The following is a 16428-nucleotide window of genomic DNA, read 5'->3' as shown; positions in this document are numbered from 1 at the left end:
TCGCGCGTTGCAGCTGTTTACAATTTAAAATGACTGGTATGGATGTGTGTTTTTACTGAGGTGGTGTCGAGCTGCTGTCCTTCAGGACTGACAAATTAGTTGCATATTATTTCCACTAATGGCAGAAGAAATTGCAGCTTCAAGTGGTCTAACGACAAATAACAAATGATCAAAAAGGACATCAAGGTGAAACATTCAAACTACTTTAATTATGTGATGAGCTTGTCAAGAAGTTCCTGTTTCAGTGTAATAGGTATACAAACATCGTTTTAATGTATAGTGTGCTACAGTGTAATTTTTATAAACAACATCGGGGTATTTTAAAATAACATACTGAGTAAAACTCGAGCCAAGAAATGGGGCAGAAAAGCCACAGCATGAGGTGTACTTATCACCACATCCCTTAACCAAAGCAAAACCACAGCGTGACCAAAGCATGACCACACTTCGGTTCTCTGCGGAATGAGCCAGATGCATGAATGAGCATCAGCCAAGAGAAACAAGACCAGGCTTTAAAGAAACTAAAATGTCGAGCAAAAAATGGCTGATACGTGTTTTAGAGGAGGAAAAAAGTGCCTGTGATTTGCAAAATTAGGCTGAATGTGAAAACAGACCACACACAAAAGTCTTAAAGATCAGCTGACAGGTCATTACATGTAGAATGGATTATCGTTTAGAAAAAACCCGTGCAAAATGCATTCTTTAACACCTGATTTATTCAAGCAAGAAAAAGGGAGATATTCAAAAAGATAATCAGCCAGTACATAAGAAATACTGATAAGAGCAATCAAATTTAAGTGTCCTCCATATGCTTTGACACGCTCTCCAATAACTGCTATAGTGTTTAAGACTTTAAAATAAGTGAAAATGCTCCACATGCTGTTGTTGAACTATTCAGCAAAATAAAATAAAAATAAAAACAGTCTACAGGCTTAAGGACACATTTTAAATTATTTGAACTTTCGGGTGAGGCATGTTTTGTGTTACAATTTTCTTTCAAATGGAAACAGATGGTAAAATGCATGTAAGGAACCAAATCAAATTACAATCTGTCCAGTAATGCTGTAAATGTTGAAATAAGTCTGATCAGAATCGGGAAAGCATGTTTCTAATTATTCAAAGAAAGAAAATAAGAGAACAAAGGCAATGAACTAATAAAGGGAGCCTCCTAATTCCAAGTGTATTTAAAGATCATGTGTCATGAATGCTGATTTGAACCTTTAGCACATGACATTTTTTATATCAACAGCAACTGAATCAACACATAATCTATAATACTGATATAACAGTTTGGTGTTATGTGCTGAAGACAAAGGAGAGGAGAAAGGATGTTTGTTATTGCTGGTGCTTTACATCTGTCACTAAAGAATGCTCCTTAACACTAACATGTCCTCCCCTGCAATCACTATGATAACTTACACATGACTGTATCTACCTAAGCGCTAAGGAACGGGACCGGGACACTTCCTTTACCGTATAAGGCGCATCGCTAAGCTGCTTACCCTAGGGTGAGCTATTAAATACAAATACATATCTATAATACTTGCATGGGACAGAGAAACAAAATAAAGTAGAGGTAATGATAACATTTGTGGAAAAAATTGATGCACAAAATACATTTACTGGGTTTTGGAAAATAAGCATTCAGACAATTGTATTTAAGTAAATATGTATTAAAATTCCTTGAACGACGAGGACAAGCCAACAGAACAGATAGGCTGGCTGTGTAGGTCACAAGGGGGCCCTACGAATAGGGAAGTAGGTTCAAAGCAAATGCAGTGATAGAATCAGCAACAAGAGGGACAGGATACAACCTACGAATATCAGGTTATCCATGGCAGATTTATTCAATGATCCCCAGCAATGATGATACAGCACACTAGCATTATCTACTTTGAAACACCAGATGATTAAACATGAGTCATCTACAAACAATAAAGTTATGCAGGGTCCAATGGGAGCAGTACGAGTCAAGGCACATAACTATGGTGACATGAGTGAAAAGACCTGTCCTCTAGTTCGTATGCTAAAAACATGCGCCAATAATGTTAAAGTGAGGAAACCTCACAAAGCAAGCAGGACATACTACAGATTTCTTTCTTTCTTTTTTACCACTTTGTGGTTGAGGTGGACACACACACCTACATGTCCTTCTAAATCGAGTTTCTTCTCCATAAAAAAAGTACCCTGGAGGTCCTGGTCAGAGTGGCCCTCCAACTTGCTGAACATACTTCTATACTTTACGTCTCCGCGTTTCCACTAGGGTCCCAGTGACGTAAATTTTGTTATTGGATAGTAAGCATTAGAATTTAACCAACTGTGTATGTACCCAGGCAACGGACTTGAAGAGGACTTCAAAGAAGTATAGCAGTCTGTGTCTGCAACAAAATATAATCCATGGCTAAGAAAGTAGCTAAGAAACCCCCTGAGCGACCGTGGCTCAGGGGGTTGGGAAGCGTATCTGTAACCGGAAGGTCGCTGGTTCGATCCCCAGGCTCTCTGTCCTGGTCGTTGTGTCCTTGGGCAAGACACTTTACCCTACTGGTGTTGGCCAGAGGGGCTGATGGCGCGATATGGCAGCCTCGCTTCTGTCAGTCTACCCCAGGGCAGCTGTGGCTACAACCGTAGCTTGCCTCCACCAGTGAGTGAATGAATAGTGGCATTGTAAAGCGCTTTGGGTGCCTTGAAAAGTGCTATATAAATCCAATCCATTATTTTTATTGAATAACAATCGCAGGGCAAGATTCTTCCTTGGGAAGCTGCTGAATGATGAAAAGGACCACCACAACAGGAACAAGGCCACCAAGTTAGTCAGCAGTGAAAACATGAAACAAGAAAGACCAGGGCTGGCTGATTAGCAGTGACTGAACTTTCACAATAAGGAGATTTTCCACTAATAAAGTGATTGTGGTTGGGACTGGAGGGGTGACACCAATAAAAATGTTAACGCATTTTGGACGATCATTCATATATGTGAGTGTCCTGCCCAGGCACTGTCTATATGTGAAAAACTCTTAATATTCAGCCGTCCACTATAAACCTGCCTCAGCTCAGTCAGGCAATGTGTGAACAGAGTGAATGAGAGTGAACAGGGCACAAGTATAAGTTACTGGGTTGACCATGCAAACTATGTGCAGTAAGGCTATTGTAGAGGCCCGGGTTTGAATCTGCCTCAAGGCCATTTACTGCATGTTTCATCCTCTCTGCTCTTACTCTCAGCTTTACTATCTAAATAAAAGATAAAATGGATTTGAATAAACTCCAAAGCAAGATCATATTGAATTTTAGAGACACAGAACTAATTGCTGTTGATATGTTGCATTTTTTATTTTTTTTGAGAAAAGTGTACGATTACCTGAATGTTGCTGTTAGAAACATTCTCTGTTGGGGTTATTAGTGTAGAGGATTTCTTAGCCTGCACATTTTTTAAATCTCGTTTAAACTATATGGATATAGTTTGTCTGACATCATCCTGTATCCCATGTGAAAGTGTGTCTTAAAATCAGTGGCATAGAGTCCCACGCAACACATCTAGCCAGTTTCTCAGACATGGATTGAAAATCATTTTTAGTCTCTAACCAGCCTTAATCCATGTCTGGGAAACTGAACAATATTGGTTTTTTTATGTATTTTTTTGGCTTTGATGTTTAATATCAAACCAAGAATTTTAAAGAACTCTTTTTCCAAAAGAGGATTATTTTAATGAAAATTACTCTTAATAGGGAAACGCCTTTCTTCAAAACAACAAACATCAAGGTAATTTATCTCTGACAAATGACCAATGAGCTTCTTATGACATCAGTTTGATGATGTCTACACCAAAACCTACTTTCATGATTTCCCAAATCATTATGTTTTTTTAACCATTATGCTTCAGTACCTCCAAGGGGTGGAAACCATGATTTATAATTGAAGAGAAGAGAGGCGTTCTGGATATTCACTTTGCAGACATTGTCATCTGAAGGACTGAATGATGAACTTGTCCTCATGTAATATTGTAGTTTCGTGATGACCTTATATAGATGTACAAATGTGCATTAACACCGCTTCTCTATACCTGACGCAGGTCGCACAGCTGGATAAAAATAATGGTGAGCAGTGTGAGGAGGTTATATGATATATTTCTCTACTCAAATCATTATGTTAAAACTGAATAAGATTAGCAGCATTGGCTCTTCTGGCCCACAACAGAAAAAAGATTTGTTTCAGTTCAAAAGAGAACTAAGTAATGAGCATAGTTGAATAAACAATGATGGATTTACAATTAGGTCTATACGCACAGAAAAGTCCATGCAGGTGCACCTAATCCCTCCTTTTCAAGAGTAATGTATTTACCAAAGTGGGACATGCACACAAGGAGATAATTCATCATAGCTGTAGATGAGCAAAAAGACCAGGCAACAGAGCCATGCACACAACAACCTACCGGGTACACTTTTAACTTTGTACAACATCTGGCAAAATTGAAATTATTTATTCTGAAAAGAAGAAGAACTGGCACTATTGTAAACTTTGAAAGCTGTAATGTTATAAAATCATAAAAGAATGTGTTTGTAACAGGGAACATCACGTTTTGACGATTCCTGTTGTTGAGTCTAAATAACAGACAACCAGCTTATAAGAGTGGCTATGAAGGAATATGTACAGATTGGATATTCTGGATCATTTCTAGGACTTCCATGCAACCTACAAGAAAAGAAATCATGGGCCATGAATGTGCTGTCAGACTTGGTGAGAAGGTAATTTGCTGGAAAAGAGAGACTTTTCCAGCAAATTACCGGTATAAATTAGAACTTATTTTATACATCAACAACACAATTTATTTCGCCAGCCAAGACCTAATTTTCTGTTCCGTATCAGGAATCAAAAGTGCGTTGGGTTTACCACAACTTGTAGTGTTATGACTGTGCTGTTTTTTTTGTTATCATTGGCAAGCTCCATTTCAAGCTTGTTAATCTAATAAAAGTTGCAACTGTGTTTTTAAAGTGCATTAAGTAAATCTGAAAATACATCAGTTTAATTAAGATTTTTTTAATTTTTACAATTACATTTTTTCCCCCGAAGTGACCATACCTAAAAACCAAAAATATTTTTTACTCGTTTTTTATATCCATGCCCTCTACAACCACCAAGAAACAAATTCAAACCACAACCACAAACAAGCCCCGACTTAAACCAAGTGGTTATTGTGTAACAATTTCAAATAAAGGTCTTCTGCCTTTGCAGATCTACTCAAACCAAAACAAAGTCTTAACCGTCACTAAGTAAATCATGTTTATGCTGGAATTAAAAATTTTCAGTTTCAGTTTTTGAAGTTATCGTATAGCTAGCAAAGGTACCAGTTCAGCTGCTTATACTTAATTCTGGAGTACAGTTTGTTGGTTTTTGGAGCTTTGATTGAAATAAATTAGGAAATAAATGATAATTTATTTCTACTGCCTCACTGAATCAGACAACAAATTATTGGCTCACAAAGATCCGGCATTCAAACAGTCGACCCCAGAAACAAAAAAATAAATAAAAAGTTATAGTTATTAATCATTCATTTGATTTCACTTAATATAAAGCAGGGTTTAAATGAGATAGACTAGGAGCTTAACTGGGCAGCTGACTTCCTCCTCCTCTTAACATCTTTTTAATGTTCAACAGTGTGGGAGCTGTCACTGGAGAGCAAAAAAAAGCAAACACGAATTCACAACATAGTGTGCATTAAAGCAGTCTGCTACACTTAACAGGCTTCATACCCACTTTCTGGCTCCTGATACAAAGCAGATGTTGATATCTTTTTCTCTGACAGGACATTATGCATCATTTCAGGCATTTGGTTTATTATTATGGAATATATCTAACCACACTCTCATGACTATGTCAGTCATAGAGATCATATATTCAGTACTTTTTAAAGGCAAGGGTTTATGACATTTTAATACCAGAGCTTGCGGTCAAATACCCATTTTACGCTGTAAAATGGGTATTTGAATTGTAGTTGAGGTAATACAATGTTTTAAATGATTCTCTCTCAGCTTTCCACTTTATTGATGGTGGTATATTTTTAGAGTTTTCATCAACTTGAAATTACAACTTGTTCCCCTAACTTTCTGATATTATTTAATTGAAAACATGCAAGTAAAGTTTCACTGATTGTGCACTGTGTGAAACTGAAATCTGTTGGGTTGATCTGGCTTGTTAACTTAAATAAATCACGTGTTACCCACTGACTTAATATAAGTTGTTCTTCTAACAACTTCCTCTTTTCTCTTACCTTAGTATCAAAATATGACAATATGGAGCTGGTTAAGGTAAATAATTTCAAGCATCTGAAATTATTGAAATCATTTTGAGCCATCTTATAGTTTTGCATCTACTGGTTTCACTGCCAGTGCTGATGAGAAACAGCTTGGACGTGTTTCATGCTCTTTCCTCATACGACTCAATTTATTGTAATGCGTTTTTGTTTTTGTTCAAAGACAAATAGCTTATTATGTTGTCATGCCTAAAAATATTTGGCTTAAATATATAATATTTACACCAAACCTAAAACTGTTTTGTGTTTCTGCTTTAATAATTTATAACGCGCCTCTTTTGGAACAAATGGAGAAAAAAAATAGAATAACAACAAAACAAGATGTGGTTGTGTGCTACAGTTCTCCAGTTTCTGGAATTTATCTTCCAAAATCCTTTTACTTGGACTTCTCTTTAGTTTCTGGTATCCATAAACGAGTAGGAAGACTTGATTAGTCCCACATAGTATACGATGGATGGGTTTGTAGGTAATAGAGAGACAACCCAAAACTAGGTGTAATGATTCTCAGCTAGCCTACTTTTTTTCTGTCTTATTCATCAGTTTTCCATCGCCGGATGTTCATTCCTTAGTCTCAGAATAATCACTGTGCAATTAATGCCTCATTATATTGTATCAATGTGTTGTTACAGATAGAAGACCGGTATGCAAAGACATTCAACTGTTGGAAAATTGAAGTAAAGACATATATCCAAAGGGCTCTACCCAATCAAATAGTTTACAATAGTGAATGTTTGCCTGCGGCTCAGTTGACTTTCATTTAGTAATATCCTAACACGGGGGCTTTTCTGAGTCACATTTTTTTTCCATCATGGAAATTTCCTGAATGACACTACACATATGTTGTCTATAAATCTAGGTTCATTCTGTTTTTCAGTCCAAAACATTTACAACATCATAAGAACCATAGTAGCCCAGAAGAACAAAACATCATTTTACTAGGGTCTGCTAAACTGTGCTGCAATATATCCTTCATGGATCATTGGAGGGACAACAGTATGGAAACAATGCCCTGCAAAATGTATTTCTTGTGTTGAAAGCTATTTGAATTGGGAGACGGAACAGAAGTCCAAGTGAGAGGATTATTCCAAGATGCAGAATAGATTTAAATATGATGTGAAAAACAGATTTAAAACCAAAGGAAACAAGGGAGACTTAAGGTCTTTTGGCCAAGCTGAATAATCAGGCTGAAGTGATCACTTCACTGGAGCTGAGCAGCACCCCCAGCTGTGCCCGAATATGACTTGGAATTACAGCATAAATCAGTTCCTGATTTATGGTGTAGTGAGTAGACAATGCTTCTCATTCCTGTTGGCACATTTGTGCATTTTGTGATTCACTAAAATACAAGGAGTAATTGATACTTACAGGAAATGCAACCAAAAGAATCCAGAGAAGTTAACTGGAAATAAATGACTGGACATTTATAGGACACAAACAGCGCCGTTTGGATCAGCCAAGTGCATATGTCATGACTATGATGTCCCACTTGGGGGGGGGGGTTAGACTCAGTTTTATTGCTGTGTAAGGCAGAGTTTCCCCGGACTTCCAAAGTTAACGACTACAAAAAGGAAGAAAAGGTAGAGGGAACACAAACTGCTAAGTACCACCAGAATTGTTTGGAAAAATAACAAAGCAACAATTACACATGCCCCACATCAATTATATGTAACTGTTACAGCTGTATAGTGGAACTAAAATCGCACTGCCTGTGTTCTGCTTCTTCTCCAGAGAAGCATTTCCTTTGCAGGCTAGGCAGGGTTGACATCATATAGACAATAAATCAAGCCAATGTTATAACTGTTTCTTGTACCTTCTTGTCACCCTAAGAAAAGTTATAAACAAAGATTATTAATGTGTCTCAATCCTATGATGTTTTACATACTGGACCTGGCTCTCTTCTTGGATTGTCAGAGAACTCATACTTCAGTATGGAAAAACATCTACAACCTGAATAAACATATGAATACACGGTACAAAAACAATCAAACAACCTGCCTTTGTAGTTTGTGAATTGGCCTAAAGTAGTGCAAGCTCAAAAGTTATACTCACTAAGAGCTTCTATAAAGTATACATCTACTGGGCACTTATTAAGTACGTGTTGCCGATACTTGCCTTCAGAACTGCTTTAATTCTTCATCGTCCATATTCAATAAGTTTTGAAAACATCCCTCAGAAATATTGATCCAGCCTCATAGTTGCTGCACATCCATGATGCAACTCTCCCATTTTGCAACATTCCAAAGCTGCTCTGTTAAACTGAGATCTGGTGACTGTGTAGGGCATTTGGGTACAGTAAACTCAGTGCCATGTTCAAGAAACCAGTTTGAGATGATCTGCACTTTGTGACATAGTGTGTTATCCTGTTGGCAAGCAGCCATCAGAAGATTGTTATGCTGTGGTCATAAAGCGATGGACATGGTCATCAGGAAATTATCAAGTATGTTGTGGTCTTTAAATGATGCTCAAGAAAATATCCCCGGCACTATAACAACACAACTAGGTTCCTGAACAGGTGACACAAGGTAGGATTGATCCATCCATTCATGTTGTTTATACCAAATTCTGGTCTTACCATCTGAATGTTGCTGCAGAAATTGTTGTTGAATTCTGGAGAGGCTGTGTGAACTGTGACCTCAGTTTTCTGAGAGAAGTCATACACTGATGGGAGTGTGGTCTTCTGCTGCTGCTTCAGAGATGCTTTTCTGCATATCTGTGTTGTGACATGATTATTGGAGGTATTGTTGCCTTCCTGTTAGCTCGAAGCAGTCTGGCTATTCTACTTTGACCTCTGGCATCATTAAGGTATTTTGCACAGATCTGCTGCTCCTTGGATAATTTCAGACCATTCTCTGTAAACTCTAGAGAAAACAGTACGTTGTCTTAACTGTGACTACAGGTCTAAATGCACTGAGTTGCTTCCATGTGATTGGCTGATTAGATATATGCATTAACAAGCAGTTGAGCAGATGCACACAATAACGTGACCATCGAGTGTATTTTTCCAACGACTATGTCTCACAAGACATTATTTTCAACTGCTCAGCAAGAACTGGAAGGCCTTTAAATTTGTAACACTGATTCAAATAAAGCACGTTGCTTGATAATACTCCATGCAGTGTTCCAATAAATCAGAAATCAAGCTCAGCTCAAGCTAAGCCACAAAAAGAAAAATGACCTAATTTAGGAGAATTGATGTTTGAGCGTCAACAACTGTGGTTTCATAAAAAATACAGTATAACAGAAAACAGCACTGCTAAAAGAAACAAAAAACTTTGTCAACATAAACCCTGCTACTGGCAACAATTATGACATAAATTCTGGGTGTTACAATGTAACAACACAACAGGCGAACAAACACAAAGCTCAATGTATCATGTTAATCAAACCCTTGTCTGTTATTTTGTAAAGCTTTTATGTTGCAATCCTATGTATTTTTTATTCAAATGCAACTCTACACAGCTTTTCCTGCCTTAGCTTTAGTATGAGCCAAGCATATCAAACGCTATGACTGGAAATGCAGAATCCTAATTCAGTACAACCCATAATATTGAAATCCTAATGTGAAACAACTCAAACAGAAAGTGAGAGAAGATCAGACCAGAAGCGAAACTGAGAGATATATGTGCAGAGACAAATGAGCCCTGGTACCAATTCTCCTCTGGTCCTGTTTTCTCAGTATGATCAGTGGTGCATCAGTGTTGTGCATACAGTGCCACTGCATGAGGAAAAATAGGTCTATTTTTCTTTCTGGTAAAAAATTCACTGTAAAATGCAAATTAAAGCAATACAATAGCTTCAAAAAATATATTGTGATGACTGCCCTGAAAAAAATCTTCATTGAAAGCATATCACGTTGACTAAAAGCTAGTCATACACACTACTTCTTTGTAACTTCTGCAACACCTCTGCTCACAGCCTTGTGGACTGTAAATTTCTGTGGTACTGATGCCCATCTAGCAACACCTTTTACATAAACAGCTCTTTCGACAGTGTTTAGCAAACCAACAAAATGTTCCGAGATGTGCAGACACACTGATACTCTACAGAGTGCGTAATGAATGCCATAAGCCTTTATTTTCCTTTGGCAGCTGAATCCTGCCAACTTAAATGGTGCTTGGTTCCCTTTGAAGAACGTCTCATTCATGCCAAGGCATAATAGCACTGTGCGACTGTATTTTGAGAAAAATGCAGCATGCAGGTTCATGCTATCAAATGCCAATCACTCTAGTCTTTTTTCCTAATAATAATAACTTTCTAGCATTATATTACCGGTATAGCATTTTTTAAAAGACGCAGTGACAAAGTGCTCCACAGTTTGAATAAAACCACACATTAAAGATAAGCATACATATTCCAGCTACAGTCTCACATTCATTTAACATAAATACTTCCATCCATATTCCTTAGGTGTATACCATGTTTAAAGTAATGGGAGAAAGTGTAAGGATAGGCTAACCTATACAAATTAGTTTTCAGCAGTCATTTCAAACACACGACTGATTTAGCCAACCTGATAGGCTCAGGAAGGCTGTTCCAAAGTTCAGGAGCTACAACCTGAAAAGCATGATCAAAATAAGAGTGTGGAACAGTTAAGAGACTGATCAGGCGATTGGAGAGGCCAATTACTGGAATAAGGTCTCAGTAGCGCTCATATACACACAGGGGCCAAGCCATGTAGGGCTTTATATGTTATTAATACATTTTTAAAAAAAATTTAATTCTGAATTTCACTGAAAACCAGTGAAGGGCAGCAAGAAAAGCGGCGATGTGTGAGTGCCAGTTTGTTTTCATAAGCACCCGAGCTTGCTGCATTCACAACCAGCTAAAGATGGGCTTAGAAGGAATGGCCGATCTCCTTAGAGAAGCTGTCAGGGCCAAACCTGACAACCTCAGCTGACAGTGATTCACAGAGGTAGGAGCATCTGTTGAGGCTGTTGGGTCTAACAGAAATGTACAGCTGTGCATCATCAGCATAGAAATAGCTAGATATGTTTCTGAAGCTGTTAAGCAGATGATCTAGGGGTAACACATATAACCCTAATATTATGAGCAGTGATGACAGCCGTTTGAGAGTAGTGCCAGAGATGCCAACCCAGCTTTGTAATGTTATTGGGAGTGGGATGATCAGTGGTGTCAAAAACTGACACCACCTTTATCCAAGTGCATCAGAATATCATTAGCAACTTCCAGTAAAGCTGTTTCTGTAGTGTGGTTTTGATTGGAATTTGTCAACGATACCATTTCCTTTAACCAGCTGAAGGTGCTGATGAGCGACAGTATTCTCAAGCCTTCTAGAAACGATTAGCAGTTAATAAATGGGCCTGTAAAATGTTATCTAAAACACTGGGATCTAGGGAGGTTTCTTTAAGCAGAGGGAAGATGCTGAGTGTTTTAAACTAATCTGGTGTGCAGCGAGATGAAAGGGTCTGATTTATAATAAAGAGAAGGCAGCGGTAAATGACAGGCAGAACCATCCATCCATTTCCTTCCGCTTATCGAATTCAAGGTCAGAAGGGGCTGGAGCATATCCCAGCTGACAAGAGGCAGGGTACGCTCTGGACAGGTCATCAATCTGTCACAGGGCTAACACACAAAGACAGACAACCAGTCACACCTCCAGTCAATTTAGATTGAACAATTAACCCAACCCTATGCATGTCTTTGAGAGGAACCTTGAGTACCCAGAGGAACCCACACAGACCTGTGTCAAACATGCAGACTCCACAAAGAAAGACCCAAGGCTAAATTCAAACCCAGGACCTTCTTGCTTGCTAACGACCACACCACCATGCTACTGCAGACTGGACTTCTTGAATAAATTTGTAAATGATAACGTCAGCTGGGCAGGACGAATTGTACATGTGTGAGAATATATCAGTGAGCTGTCGTGGAAATCTTGGGCAACGGGACAGGTTGAAAGAATCCAGACTTGAGCTAAAACCCGATGCCCCTAATCTTGCCAGCTAAGAAAACTTATAAATTCTTCACAGTCATCAGAAGACATGACAGGGAAAGCAGACTGAGCAGGATTAAGGAGTCTGTTAATGATGTTAAACAAGAACCTTGGACAGTGCAACTCATCTTATTCAGCAAATGAGATGCGAGTGGTTAGTAATTCCTTCGTGTGGATGTACTGAACATGAGATTGTGTTTATACATCCCCATTCAGCTATTCTATCCTCTTTCCTATGATGACTACAATGAACTTTGCTATCTGACCATTTTTGGCTGACAGACAGTTATCAGCTCACACTGTGCATGCGACCTGAAATGCACCCAGGACGCATTATCTTGGCTCTTAGCTAAAACAACTTTTCTTCTTTAAGTAAACATTGTGGGAAACAACTGTGGCTGCAGCCAATAACCGTAAACCAACATCGTTATGTTAAGAGTGTGTTTGAGATTTGGAGATCAAACAGGATGTTACTGTGTGCTTGAACCGCGGCCAGCAGTTTGTCAAGTGATGCAAAAATGGACCTCTCTAAAGTCTGTGAAATGTGGAGGAGACATCCAAAAGGCTGCCATTTCTTTACTTCTCAATGTTCTTTCCCAAAAGCACATACAGCGATAGAGGCTTCTATAACTCAAGCTCACTGACAAAATGTTTGAAATTACTTCTCTAAATAGGTCGTATGATTTTGCTTCCAAAGCTGCAGCACACCCACATTGTGAGCTCGAATCAAAACATAGAGCATTACCAAGCAAAGTGGTGTTTGAGCATTTAGTATCTGTCCAAGCCAAAATTAAATAAATTCTCAAGCATATATCTTAAAGGAACACCCTAAGGAGGTTTGTGTGGGTGGCGGTGCAGTAGCATGTCTGTAGTTGCCGCTAATTAAATGATTCAGCTTTGTGGAAAACTTACTCACACCCATGATGAACACTAACGGCATTTATTACACTCGGCTGCTTATATGAAATCTGCCCTGTCTCTTACACATTTTTAATATGACCATCTCTTTAAAGTATGTAGTGACGAGTATTTTTTTTATTATGCCTGTGAGGCACCCCTCGCAGTGAAGACAGATTAACTTAATCCAAAGCCTCTGACAGAAGTTTTGCTGCGGGGCATAGCTGTGTCCACTATGCCTGTGAACTGTCATAATTAGAGGCAGTCTCTGAGCACAGACAAGGCCAGTCTAAAGGCTTGTGTATGCCTATGATCCCTTTAATTCACAAAGGATGATAAGGTGGAGAATCCACATCTGTCACAGGAAAACTCTTCAGAGCATAAATACATGCCTACAAGCGCAGATATGATAACTTTTATAAACAGTAGATAAAATGAAGAAGACGTTTAATTATTATTAGCCCCAGGCAGTGACAGCTTACGCAGTCTTCATTTACACATACCATTCAGTGCTTCATAAAAAGAGAACTGCACCCGCTGTCTACCAAATCAAAACTTTTTTATATTTCACATTAACAAATCCGAATCTGACATCATGCTGAGCTACGTGCATTGGCACAGATTATAATTATAACCCTTTCACTCAAACATTCCCACAATCACAACTGCATAGAAGTATAAATCACTCCGCTGACAGTCTCTGCTGTACCTGTAACACGTCGTAACCTCTCCCGTTGACTTCACGCAGGGGTACTTTGTGGTAGAAATATTATTTTCCGAGCATTTCTCACTGCGGATGAAACATTTCGAAAGCAAAGTCATAATTTCATTGCACATAAACTGCAAGGACCTTTCAAGTCATTTTGTGTTCACATACATACGCAAATTTACCCGTCAGTGGCATCTTCTTCTTGGTAGGACCAAAGCAAACCTCCTGAGAAGCACATGCAGGTGACGGTGAGCAGAAGAAGACTCCCGTTGTGTTTTAGCAGCATCTCCTCGGTGGGTCACCTGGCGTCTGTTGACAGTCCGCACTTTTAGGGGTAATCTCCTCACTGCCGCAACTTCACACACACACACGCCACACACACACACACACACACACACACCAACACACACACACACAGTGGAGCGCAGAGAAACCCTCCCACTCACCCAGCGCTTGTCGGTGTGTAACCGCTGCTCATTCTTGATGTGCCACTGCAGGACCTGAACTCACTTTAACTTCCGCTGCTTCTATAATTAAAGAAGTTACGTTTTAAGACTAATTTAAAGTCTTTTAATTCTCCAAAATGTGTTTTAATTAAAGTAGAAGTAGTTTGTGAACCGAGGTAAACCTCTGGTAAATAGTGTCTCCTCGGTTAAATGTTGAACATTGACTGGCAAAACCCTAAACTCATTCAACACTTTAGAGCGCGCAGGCAAATGCACGTGCGCAAACACGCGCTCCGGAGCTACTGAGCGTTTTGAGCTTTGCTGCCACCACGCGGCTGTAAATAAAATAACACCCAATTAGTGTTCATCAGTTCAGTCACTTTAGGTAAACCGTCGTGATATTGTTTTTCTTTTAACTTTTAACTTTTATTTCACCCCATTTTGCCTTCAGACTTGTCTTAATTACTTGAGAATCTAGAAATTGTAATCCATGTTGAAATGATAGCATCATACAGTTGCAGCAGATGTTTTTAGTGAATAATCAATTACATTTTATTTATATAGCACCAAATCACAACAACAATCACCTCAAGGTGCTTCATTATTGTAAGGTAGAGACCTTAAAATAATACAGAGAAAACCTCGACTGTTGAACGACCCTTTTTGAGGAAAGAATTGGCAACATTGTGAAGGAAAAACTCCCTTTTAGCAGGAAGAAACCCAGGGCAGCCCCATTATGCCTGTCCTGAGCAACCTCCTAGTGTGCCTAAAAGGTGGTCCAACTGTAAATAATGTCCTGTCTATCAGAAGATGAGCTTCAATATCTGAAGAAAAGTGCGTGTCCGTGATGCAAATTTCCCATTCCACCACATCTCAAAAATAGATGAGTTGGACTGAGACTATTGGCTGTCACGTTCAAGAAACCAGTTTGAGATGATTTGAGCGTTGTGACATGCCGTGTTATCCTGTTGGAAAAGGCATTTTGTGAAAAATGCTGCAAAACAAACAAAGCTACACTAACTTTGTGTTTTTGAAATGTTGCATTAAAATCCTGGGTAGCTTTGTCCTGGATAAACAGGTTAGCTTACAGTACTGTGGTGAATTCACAGTAAAGCACTGTGTTGGACTGATAATACAGTGGCTGTGTTTAGGTTATAGGAAGTGTTGCAGAGATGAATCTCCATTTAAGCTGATGATGATTAGATTAATTAACTGAATTCCAACTTTATACCAACTGCATACTGTCAGGTATAAGACAGGATAAACAGTATACTGTCAGTGTAGAGGATGGACTTCAGCCAAGATAGCTGTGAAACTGTATACATCTTGCCAAATTCAGTTGTGTAAATCCAGAAAGGGCCGCAGGTCAGCTGATCATAGCCTGTACACTAAGAAAATCTATTGATGCTCATGTTAGAAATTATTGTGAGCTGTGATTCTTTTCCCTACGCTGAGCCGCTACACAGAATCCCACTGTAACCCCTGACTGTACTCGTTTTATTGCTTAGGTGTGAAGGTAAAGTGACCATCTACAATGTAGGCAACAATGTAGATGGTGACTTATAACTGAAATCAGACAGCTATTTTTAAAAAATCCCCTTTCATCGCATGTATCATGCATAGGAATTTCAAGATTTGTATTTATTTATTTATTTTGAGGATCACGGTGGGCCCCCTGGACCACAAATGCAAGCCCTGATTTTTTGTCCCAAACGTAAACACTATAAATATGAATTTCAGAAATGTTTTTATGTTGTTTATGCCAAATCCTGACCCCACCATCTGAATGTCACAGCAAAAATGAAAACTCACCAGGCCACGTAATATTTTTCCTGTCTTGAACTTCCCATTTTGGTGAGCCTGAGTGAACTGTAGCCTCAGTTTCCTGTCCTTTAATGACAGAAGTGGGAACCAGTGTGGTCTTCTGCTGCCATAACCCATCTGCTTCAAGCTTCAGTATGTTTTTTGTGGAGAGATGCTCTTCTGCAACTCTTGAGTTACTGATGCTTTCCTATCTATCCATGGTCTGGCCATGTGTACATGTCTAAATCTTTTGAGTTGATGCCATGTGATTGGCTAATTAAATATTTACATTAACAGGCAGTTTAACAGATGTGTA

The 16428-nt window shown here is 38.8% G+C and overlaps 1 protein-coding gene across 3 annotated transcripts in view; it reads right to left on the bottom strand.

The window, feature by feature from the left end:
• The window catches only part of ccbe1 (collagen and calcium binding EGF domains 1), a 39363-nt gene extending 24835 nt beyond the window's left edge, over positions 1-14528 (bottom strand). The window contains exons 1-3 of one of the 3 annotated variants that reach the window (XM_005948919.3): positions 14310-14528; positions 14046-14172; positions 13864-13944 (exon numbers count right to left, since the gene is read on the bottom strand). In XM_005948919.3, the coding sequence (XP_005948981.1) occupies positions 13864-13944; positions 14046-14149 (185 nt within the window). In that variant the 5' untranslated portion in view covers positions 14150-14172; positions 14310-14528. Of the gene's footprint in view, positions 1-13863; positions 13945-14045; positions 14268-14309 lie in introns of those variants that run through there. The other 2 variants (XM_005948918.3, XM_042214908.1) reach the window with 2 other exon arrangements.
• Positions 14529-16428: the final 1900 nt, after the last annotated feature.

The sequence above is a fragment of the Haplochromis burtoni genome, unplaced genomic scaffold (assembly GCF_018398535.1).
Source record: "Haplochromis burtoni strain Fernald_Lab_line unplaced genomic scaffold, NCSU_Asbu1 Contig_626, whole genome shotgun sequence".
Classification (NCBI taxonomy): domain Eukaryota; kingdom Metazoa; phylum Chordata; class Actinopteri; order Cichliformes; family Cichlidae; genus Haplochromis; species Haplochromis burtoni.
This window is presented reverse-complemented; position numbering and strand designations above follow the sequence as displayed.